At 41.2% G+C, this 10,655-nt stretch overlaps 2 protein-coding genes across 2 annotated transcripts in view; both read left to right on the top strand.

Moving 5' to 3' along the window:
• Nucleotides 1–1,580: 1,580 nt before the first annotated feature.
• LOC135573795 (uncharacterized) lies at nucleotides 1,581–8,545 on the top strand. The gene is made up of 13 exons (XM_065023880.1): nucleotides 1,581–1,658; nucleotides 1,997–2,135; nucleotides 2,514–2,604; nucleotides 2,759–2,813; nucleotides 2,895–2,931; nucleotides 3,072–3,197; nucleotides 3,313–3,438; nucleotides 3,716–3,755; nucleotides 3,863–3,897; nucleotides 4,033–4,121; nucleotides 4,248–4,544; nucleotides 4,660–4,721; nucleotides 8,439–8,545. The coding sequence occupies exons 1-13, from the start codon at nucleotides 1,638–1,640 to the stop codon at nucleotides 8,449–8,451; spliced, it is 1,131 nt and encodes a 376-aa protein (XP_064879952.1). The 5' UTR covers nucleotides 1,581–1,637; the 3' UTR covers nucleotides 8,452–8,545.
• Nucleotides 8,546–8,666: 121 nt separating this feature from the next.
• Nucleotides 8,667–10,655, top strand: part of LOC115136291 (folliculin-interacting protein 1-like) — a 51,205-nt gene continuing 49,216 nt past the window's right edge. The window contains exon 1 of the mRNA XM_065023881.1: nucleotides 8,667–9,287. Coding sequence (XP_064879953.1) covers nucleotides 9,199–9,287 — 89 coding nt within the window. The 5' untranslated portion in view covers nucleotides 8,667–9,198. The remainder of the gene's footprint in view (nucleotides 9,288–10,655) is intronic.

The following is a 10,655-nucleotide window of genomic DNA, read 5'->3' as shown; positions in this document are numbered from 1 at the left end:
CCAGCTGGCTGGAGGGTTTACGGACATATTCAATCTCTCCCTATCCCAGTCTGCTGTCCCCACTTGCTTCAAGATGTCCACCATTGTTCCTGTACCCAAGAAAGCAAAGGTAACTGAACTAAATGACTATTGCCCTGTAGCACTCACTTCTGTCATCATGAAGTGCTTTGAGAGGCTATTTAAGGATCATATCAGCTCTACCTTACCTGACACCCTAGGCCACCTTCAATTTGCTTACCGTCCCAGATCCACAGACGATGCAATCTCCATCGCTTTGCGCACTGCCCTATCCCATCTGGATAAGAGGAAAATCTATGTAAGAATGCTGAATGCAGACCCCTCCTGTACTCCCTGTTCACCCATGACTGCGTGGCCACGCACGCCTCCAACTCAATCATCAAGTTTGCAGACGACACAAAAGTAGTAGGCCTGATTACCAACAATGACGAGAGAGTGGTGCCAGGAAAATAATCTCTCACTCAAAATCAACAAAACAAAGGATCGGATCATGGACTTCAGGGAACAACAGAGGGAGCACGCCCCTATCCACATCGACTGGACTGCAGTAGAGAAAGTGGATAGCTTCAAGTTCCTCTGCATAGACATCACTGACGATCTGAAATGGTCCAACCACACAGACAGTGTGATGAAGAAGGCGCAACAGCGCCTCTTCAACCTCAGGATGCTGAATAAATTTGCCTTGGCCCCTAAAACCCTGACAAACGTATCACCGCCTGGTACAGCAACTGCACCGCCCGCAACCGCAGGGCTCTCCAGAGGGTGGTGCGGTCACCGGGGGCAAACTACCTGCCCTCCAGGACACCTACAGCACCCGATTGTCACAGGAATGCCAAAAAGATCAAGGACAACAACCACCCGAGCCACGGCTTGTTCACCCCGCTATCATCCAGAAGGCAAAGTCAGTACAGGTGCATCAAAGTTGAGACCGAGAGACAGAAGCGGTTTTTCAATCTCATTGCCATCAGACTGTTAAAAAGCCATGACTAGTGGGCTTCCACCCAGTTACGCAACCCTGTACCTTAGAGGCTGCTGCCCAATATACATAGACTTGGAATCACTGGCCACTTTAATAATGGAACACTAGTCACTTTAATAATGTTTACATACTACTTTAGTCATCTCATATGTATATACTATTCTACTGTATTTTAGTCAATGCCTCTCCGACATTGCTCAATCTCATTTTTATATATTTCTTGAATCCAATTATTTACTTTTAGATTTGTGTGTATTGTTCTGAATAGTTAGATATTACTGCACTGTTGGAGCTAGGAACACAAGCATTTCGCTACACCCACAATAACATTTGCTAAATATGTGCATGTGACCAATACATTTTTTTTATTTGGGTGAATGAGATTTTACTGCAGAAGAGTTACGAGATGTTTTGAATGATAGTGTCCCGTCCTCCAAGGCTGCTGGCCTGGAGTAGGAACAGATAGGACCAAATTAGTGGAATAGTGGTGAGTTTTTAATGGGTGCAATGTTTTCACAAAGTTTAATGAATTCATACTACAGAATAGTAGGCTGATATACAGCCAATACAGTAGGTGGCGCCATGCACCGATAATACTTGTTTGCGGACTGCGGTAAAACCCCAGAAGAAGCAGTTGCTGATGATCCAGAGGTCTACGAAGGTTTGTGAATGTTTAAAAATAAAACTAGCTATGGCCAATGACAACGTTTTAATAATTAAATTACTAATTGTTTGTTCAAACTATCTTTCTGATTCGTTGGTTTGCTGGCTTTATACTTTAATCTAACAAGTGAAACACCTGCCTGGCCAAAAAAATAACAAACGTTGGCTACCGTTAGCTAACTACTGTAGCTAACTTAGCAGGCGTCATTATCGGGACACTCAAACACGTTCAAGTTGAAAGTTCATGCTCACCTTGACTTCATATTAAGTGGATGTAAATGCATCAATGAGCTTCGTACTCGTGTTTTGATTCAACTGTAACTTTTCTCTCCAAAGAATAATCGTGTTTTTGCTGGAATGGTTCGTTCAAAAGGTCGGAGTGACGACACCATCACAAGACGAGAAGGAATGCTCAGCAGCAGCTCCAGAAGGCAGAGTGGCGATACGCCTTTGAAGTCAGGTTTCACAAGAGGCAGTAAGAAATGGGATGCCTTTCAATGACAGTATGCGCTACTATGATTATACCTGATTATACCTATATCTCTCCTCAGATTTCTTCAAGTGGTATCTTCATACACATATAAGATGTAGCCATCTATAAAGTATTACATAAACATTTTCTGACATTCAGCTACACACGGATGTACATGCAGCACAACTGGTGGACAAAAAAGTTCAACAAGCCCAGTAGTATACTCATACCCAAGCAGAGGTTTTACCTTGCAGAGCAAGTTAAGTCTTGTTCATAGCCAATCATTAGGTTTGACTACTATAATTACTGATCACTTGCCTGGCAGAAGCAAATTGGTCTGGATGCCAGGCAATCTGATCAAGTCTTTTGTTTAAATTTCAGAACTAAAGCGACTCTTCCCTAAACCCCTCTGCGCACGGCCAAAAGGACATGTTCTGTCACCTATAAATGAGTCAACATGCACTGATCACAGGTGAGCTGCTTCATCTGTTAAACAATTTATAACAATCAGATAAGGGTTGAGTCCCAAATGGTACCTGCATTTGGGATGCAGACAGGTAAGATTTGTAGCTAGCATTAACGTGACTGTTCATTCCTAGTACATCCCATTATGTGTGCCTCAACAGATCTGTCTTGTCAACTGCTCCCTGGATGAACAGAATGCTGGAATCAAATGGAACTGTGAGTGAAAAGTCATTAAACAAGTTTGCATCACCTCCGATTCACTCGACTAACTTATCACTCTCCATTTTCTCTTTTCAGGAGAGCACAATACATTATAGCACAGAAGACGGTTCAAGTTGAGTTAGGAACGTGTTTGTTTTTGTCAGTTAATGGATAAACCCATGCTCACTTTGGTCCTTCATGTTTTGGATTGGTAATTGCAAATGGGTCATTGCAAAAGTTTACTATTGAACATAATATTTTTTCTATGTGCAGTTTCACAAGTGGGTGTTTCCTCCCTCTTGTTGGATTGTGATGAGACTGACTCTGCTGACATCTCCAGCGATACTAGCTCCAGCAGTCTGCCCTCACCTGAGCAGTTCCGCAGAGAGAAAGTCTATGGTGTGTGTGTTGGTCTAGGACTCTGCAGGCACTGTAAAAAGACCTGGCTGGCAGCCCATGCCTTAAGAAGTTGAGTGACAGGGATTTTTCAATCCCATCTTTTTTTGCGGTTTAGAAGAGATAGTGGCCTTCCCCAGTGAGGAGATGTTGGACCTGAATGTAAAGAACTCCACTCTCCTAGATGTCAGCCATGCTGAGGACATCCACATGCAGCAGCCTCCTAACCTGTCCTCCATCATTGGTAAGAGATACAGCACAATGCTGGACATACAGGATGTTACCCTAAATGGCACCGTATTGACTTTATAGACTACTGTTTTGACCCGCGCACCTAGAGCACCACTTTTGACCAGAGACCTATCTTGGGAAAATGGTGCCATTTGGGACATAACCCAAGTTTTTGTAATTTTAATTATTATTATTTTAATTTGAAGGACCCTGAAACCTTGTCAACCTTGGAGAGATTTAGTATTCCATGCTTCCTTATCTGCGCAAAATGTAATTTTTTTTCTTTGCAGACATTTCCCAAATGAATGATGGAAAAGATCAGGAAAAAAGGTCAATTTGATTCAATGGCTCGACTCTTTGTATAAGATGTGAAATGGACTTTTTCATAGAATGAATAGTCATTTATATTCTAACAAAGAACCTTTATTTGTACACAGCCGTTTAGCGCGACCCATTAAAAGTACATATTCAGGTATTTGCTTATAATATATTTTATCGTAATTTTTTAAATAACTAATAGTAATTTGTTTATTTTTTGGAGAAAAAAAACGAACAAAAGCAGGAGAACGCATATAGAACTGATTATTTATTTTCTATGTATTTGTAGACAAGCTGTTCAATGCCTATGTGTCCGTTGAAAGCACCCCCCTAGCTGGAGGAGTAACTGTGCCCTCAGTCCCCAAGAAAACACAAAGGGTATGAAAACACTCACCTGCCTTGTATTTCTCAGATTCTATCTGAGCTAAAAGTGGCATGTAAAGAAACTGTGGCTCATCTGCAAGTTTAAGAATGTCAGTTAGTAATGAAGTCCTCCTCTCACAGCCAGTGACGATTAGACCCAGGAAGATCAAATGCAGGAAGAGAGTAAAATTTAGTGACTCTGTTACCACTGAGAAGATGGTAGTGAACAATGTGGAGCCTGTCAGTGACCACACGATCAGTGAGAGGACCAGAGACACAGTAGACAACAGAGAAACTGCTGCCCCTGAAGTAGTCCCTCAAGTCCTGAAAAGACCCACACATCACTCACCAGAGCAAGCCAAGTTCTTTGACTTTGCAGATGAGAAAGAAAGAGACACCTTCTTTCAAAAGTTGAGGCAGAGGTACTCCTCCGTTAGGGTAAGCATCCTCTCTGAATGGTCAGTCTTTGGATCATTGCAGATGCCATGTATCAGGAATTTGCTCTCATAGTATGTTGTTTGACTGACCATGTCCTGGTACTTTTCGTCACCAGAGTATATTCGCCAATGTTGGTGGGCGTTCGACAGATACATTTGAAGATGAGGGTAATGTTTGGTAAGCACAATTTCTACATAGGATGAAGTCCTGCAGATGTTAGTAAAATGGTTGGTTCCTAGGACAAAAATGTCTTGCAGACATGTCATTTTGGGGTATATTCAGAGGTGGAAACTTTCCGTGGGAATAATTGAAATATATGAATATTAATACCATTTTAAATGTAGATGTTTTTCTGCATTGGATATATTTACCATATCATATGGAGACAGAAACAAACCTTTAACCTTATCAAAAGTAGACATAATTGCAAATGATTAAATCCTTCCAATAGAACCCCCCCCCCCCCCTTTTAGTTGAATTGAACTTTAATTAAATAAGTTGACTCTTCACATGGGATGATTTCACACTGAACAACAAAAGGGAATATTGAATGATCCATCACATCTCCCAAAAAACGTCTGTAAAATGAAGACATTTCACTGCGGCTAATGTAGAAGGAAAAGCTGTGTACATTTGCAAATACTGTGCCAAATCATTTGTGAAGAATGCAACAAAGATGCAGAATCATCTAGCCAAGTGCATAAAGTTCCCTCAGCTCTCACAACAAGCAACCTCTGACAAAAGTCCCTCTTCTATTTGAGGTGAAAATGATGAATCAGACACCTTATCGATAGCAACAGCTCTTGGTCCTCCTGGAATCAGAAGTTTTTTTTGACTCAATGGAGGAACAGAGTCAGAGAAATGCTGATGAATGTCTTGTTTGAGTGTGTATACAACTGGTTCACCTCTGATGCTCACAGGCAATGTGTATTGGAAGAGATTTCTGAATGGACTTTGCCCAGAATACCCCCTTCAACCAAACATGCTTTATCTACTCATTTGCTGGATGCAGAGTTCAACAGAGTTCAGGTGAAGGTCAAGCAAATCATAGAGAAAGCAGACTATTGCAATCATCTCTGATGGGTGGTTGAATGTTAGTGGGCAAGGAATAATTAACTACATCTCCACCCCTCAACCAGTATTCTATAAGAGCACAGACAATGGACAACAGACACACCAGTCTCTACATTGCAGATGAGCTGAAGGCAGTCATCAATGACCTTGGACCACAGATGGTATTTGCACTGGTGACAGACAATGATGAGAACATGAAGGATGCTTGGTCTAAAGTGGAGGAGTCCTACCCTCACATCACACCCATTGGCTGTGCTGCTCATGGATTGAATCTGCTCCTCAAGGACATCATGGCACTGAAAACAATGGATACACTCTACAAGAGAGCCAAGGAAATGGTTAGGTATTTGAAGAGTCATCAAGTTATAGCAGCAATCTACCTCACCAAGCAAAGTGAGAAGAATAAGAGCATCACATTGAAGCTGCCCAGCAACACCCGTTGGGGTGGTGTTGTCATCATGTTTCACAGTCTCCTGGAGAGGAAGGAGTTTCTCCAAGAAATGACCATATCAGTCTGCCGATATGGACATGCCCATTAAGAGGATCCTCCTGGATGATGTATTTTGGGAAAGAGTGTAAAGCAGCCTGAAACTCATGAAACCTATAGCAGTAGCCATTGCATGGATTGAGGGAGACAATGCCATCCTGTCTGACTCTGCATGCAGATGTAAGATAAGAAATCCATACTGCCCTGCTCACTTCACTGTTTCTCCAAGCAGAGGAAACTGCCGTTCTGAAATGCATCAAAAAGCGTGATGACTTCTGCCTGAAGCCCATACACACCACAGCGTACATGTTGGACTCCAAGTATGCTGACAAGAGCATCCTGTCTGGTGCAGAGATCAACAGGGCCTATGGTGTCATCACTACTGTGTCTCGCCACCTTGGCCTGGATGAGGACAAGGTTCTTGGCAGTCTGGCAAAGTACACTTCCAAGCAAGGGCTTTGGGATGGAGATGCAATATGGCAGTCGTGCCAACATATCTCATCAGCCACCTGGTGGAAGAGACTTTGTGGATCTCAGGATCTCTACCCAGTTGCCTCCATCATCCTCCAAATCCCACCAACATCAGCCGTCTCAGAGCGCAACTGGTCCTTGTTTGGGAACACACACACACACCAAAGCACGCAACAGGCTGACCAATACAAGGGTTGAAAAATTGTTGTCCACCCGGGCAAATTTGAGCCTGACAACGAGCCATCGTCAGCAAGGTTGGAAATTGAAAGTGAAGATGAGGCCTCAAAGTCTGATGTTCAAGAGGTGGACATTGAGGAGGTCCAGCGAGAAGACATGGAAGCCTGAGAGGAAGACATGGAAGCCTGAGAGGAAGACAACCAAAGCTTTAGTTTCTAGACTCATTTTACAGATGAGTCTAGACCTCTGAGACTATCACAGTGCAGGTGCATTTATACGGAGACTTGATTACACACAGGTGGATTGTATTTATCATCATTAGTCATTTAGGTCAACATTGGATCATTCAGAGATCCTCACTGAACTTCTGGAGAGAGTTTGCTGCACTGAAAGTAAAGGGGCTGAATAATTTTGCACGCCCAATTTTTCAGTTTTTGATTTGTTAAAGTTTGAAATATCCAATAAATGTCGTTCCACTTCATGATTGTGTCCCACTTGTTGATTCTTCACAAAAAAAATACAGTTTTATATCTTTATGTTTGAAGCCTGAAATGTGGCAAAAGGTCGCAAAGTTCAAGGGGGCCGAATATTTTCGCAAGGCACTGTAGGTGAATTAACACTCCTCAGTTAGCAGGCTCAAGCAAGCTAAAACCCACATGGTAGCAAAAACTAACTAGCAGAAATTGTTAACAAGTTAGAAATGATTTAAACACTATAGGCTACTATTTACTAGTTAACAAAAAATCATGTATGTCATATAAAATATATTCACCTCAGCCAGTATTGTAATCAAAACAAGAGAGCATGTAGTTCTTGGCTCAGACAGTGTAGTAGTGTGAGCTCAATAGCATCTCATTAGTGTGCAAGATCTTGAGAATCAGCTGTACATGTGATGGAAGAGTGCACTGTGAACGCAGAGGGTTGCAATTATATTGAATTGGGGATAGTTTAGCCAAAATATGCCACAAGATGTAGAATTGCCTTGTGTATCCCACTAAAAAGGTTAACTTGTTATTAGCTAACTTTTTTTTGAAGAATTTAAGCAAAATTCCCAGGCTTAACTTCCCATGGGAAATTTCTGACAGCCCTTTGCAGACCTAGTTATTACCCATTCCTCTCCTCTCGAGACCTTTCATTGCGTCCTCAAGTATTTCCATAGGTAGGGCCAGGAGTTTTTCCTGAACAATGTGACCGGACCTGGGGTGTATTCATTTAGCTAATTATGTGACAAAACCTTTCTTAAATGGAAGCAAACTGGACAAAACGTGGAGGGACCTACTTGAATAGAAACTCTCGCTTTGCTCCTGTGTGGCTAAATTGGTATGGTGGGACCAGTACAGAAAAAAGTATGAACATTTATTCACTCACTACTGTAAGTCGCTCTGGATAAGAGTGTCTGCTAAATGACTAAAATGTTCATGTAAAATGCTCTGTTTGCTTCCGTTTTCAAACAGTATACAGTTTCTGTAGGTAATCCGCCCCAGGTTAAGCTCTTGGCTCTAGTTATTAGCTGTAAATCGGGCTCAAGTTTTTTCCTACTCGGGAGAAATCCCTGCTGCCCTATCCATTAAATATTATACGGTTTTGTTTTTATGATTTATAGTAATGGTTGAGTATGATTGATCTGCTGTTACTTTTTTTCATTTTCCATTGTTATTGAATATTGTGCTTTATTCACTCTGCAGTTCAAAGATATAAGTACCAAGTAGTTAAAGGGCTGAACCATCTGTGCAAAGTGTACCACTTCCAGTCCTCCAGGAAGTAAAGCTACCACAACTTGTAAAAGCTGTCATCAATACAGGTGAGAAAGCAAACAAACCACATTGTCTGAAGCTAACATTTTAACCTTATTTTACATGCCATTTTCTCTAAGCATTAATCTCACAATACCCATTTTATTCATTCTCTTTTAGGACACTTCTGATCCCTAAAGGTTTTCACAGTCCATGGACAGACAGGTTGTTGTGGTTAAAAACGTATATTTAAAAAATGAAATTCTGCTGCTGTAATATATAATGTAGATAATGTCAATTTTTAATTTAATTAACATAATAAATTGATAAAATTACAGTTCTGCTGTATTTGAGCTTATTATTTGACTAAACATGTGAAATATATTTCAGGCATAGAATTGGACTGTGATGTATACAAATTATTTATAATGTTTTAGGTGTTGAATGTACATTTTTATTTGGTGTCTTGTGTTAACTTTCAGCCAAAACATAAACAGAGTGACTATTTTGACCACGTGGTGTTTGGCTAAAAATATCATCCAATCAAGTGTTTTCGAGAAGGAGCAGTGGATCGTCGTCCAATCAGAAAACTGTAGTGGGTTTCCAAGCAGTTCGTGTGACTAATGCCTGTCATATGACTCTGCCACAAATGGGGTTAGTTTTAAGGAACTAAGGCTGCACTTGGATTTGGAAGAAAGCGAGACTTTCTAAAATGCCTCCAACTCTTTTTCAGAAACTTTTTAATAAAAGAAATTCAATTTCGCCACCCCCAAGATGCAACAAAGAGGACCCCGCGTTCAGGTTTGTGCGCATGCTATCTACATTAAACTGCAAGCTATAGCTAACGTTAGCTGGCTAGTTAACGTTAGTTGAGCAGCTCACTCTCTTGTGCAAGTGGAGCAGAAGTTGTCCGGAGTATTAGGTATTAAGATACAGTTATGCAATCCGTAATATGCAACGTGTTTTAACCACCTACCGTTCTGATAACGACAGCTGTAAAATGACCTTAATTATTGCCACCTGCTAATTCAGTTAGTTAACCCACGCCAAATCACAACGTGAAATCGCTTGAGAAAGACTGGGTCTTTGTAGAAAATATGGCAATGCCTCTACTGTTTTGTTGGAAATTACTTGAATCTAATGATAATATTTTGTGTTGTGCTGGACAGGGTTTCTTTGTCGCATTTACTTGCAGTGAAATACATTATCGGAATTATGTTTAATATCAGTGTACACAAACAACAAGAATGCATAACTAGCTAGCTACAATTCAAAATTATTATCATCACTTGGTGCCAAGTACAACGTGCATGCATGCTACTGTACCCAGTCGCAGGCACAGTAGCTCTGTACGTGCAACGGTGCACGTGACTGTTCAATGGGCCTCTGACAACTAGATGGCTGGTTAACTGATGTTGCGCTGTGAAGGCTCTGTAAATACTGTGGTTGTGTTATACTTTCTCTGATTACCATGCAATTACAAAGCATTGGTGGCATTGACCTTCTGTTACCTTGCATTGGGAAATACTTTTTTATAAATTCTTAAATACTGCCATGTCATTTTTTTGGATGTCATCTATGTCATGCCAAAATATTGAATGTTTGTGAATTATAGGCCTATAATTTAAATGTGAAGAAAAATGTCGGATTCTATTTGTGTTGCTCATGAGACCCCCGATGCTAAGTACCCTCACCTATATGTGTCAACCACATTCTACAGCCAAAAATATGTCTTGTCTGTGATAGATAAATGGAGCGTAGTGCATTTTGCCCTTTGACTTCAATTGGGGCATGGCTTACTATTCCCTTTCTGGCTCACACGACAGTACATTTCTTTGGCACACAGGCTTCGTTTATCAGACATGCAGGACTGACAGACAGGAGTTCACTGTAACACTCACTCCAGCACAGGTCTGAAGAAGCAACACTTTGGTGTCTAATTTAATTAATTTGCTTTTCTGACAGTGACACTACTCTGATACTGACACCTGTGATTGAGCCTTAAGATTTTGTGAATTACCGTTCTGAGCAAACTTCTCATCTGGAGCAGTTTGTGAGGGCGCAAACATGCTTGGGAGTGAGATGTCACTGTGCCGCCTACTTCTCAACGGCTCTTCTCTAAACCCATAGTCGTGTATCAATCTGAGACAAGTAAGGAAAAGTTAATGT

Source organism: Oncorhynchus nerka, linkage group LG10, assembly GCF_034236695.1.
Source record: "Oncorhynchus nerka isolate Pitt River linkage group LG10, Oner_Uvic_2.0, whole genome shotgun sequence".
NCBI lineage: Eukaryota > Metazoa > Chordata > Actinopteri > Salmoniformes > Salmonidae > Oncorhynchus > Oncorhynchus nerka.
This window is presented reverse-complemented; position numbering and strand designations above follow the sequence as displayed.

Bases quoted from the DNA above. Each gene is read 5' to 3' on its own strand.
- LOC135573795 (XM_065023880.1), top strand. From the start codon at position 1,638: ATGATCCAGAGGTCTACGAAG. The intron at 3,198-3,312 runs GTGTGTGTGTTG...TTTGCGGTTTAG, and splicing joins CCGCAGAGAGAAAGTCTATG to AAGAGATAGTGGCCTTCCCC. The intron at 4,122-4,247 runs GTATGAAAACAC...CTCCTCTCACAG, and splicing joins TCCCCAAGAAAACACAAAGG to CCAGTGACGATTAGACCCAG.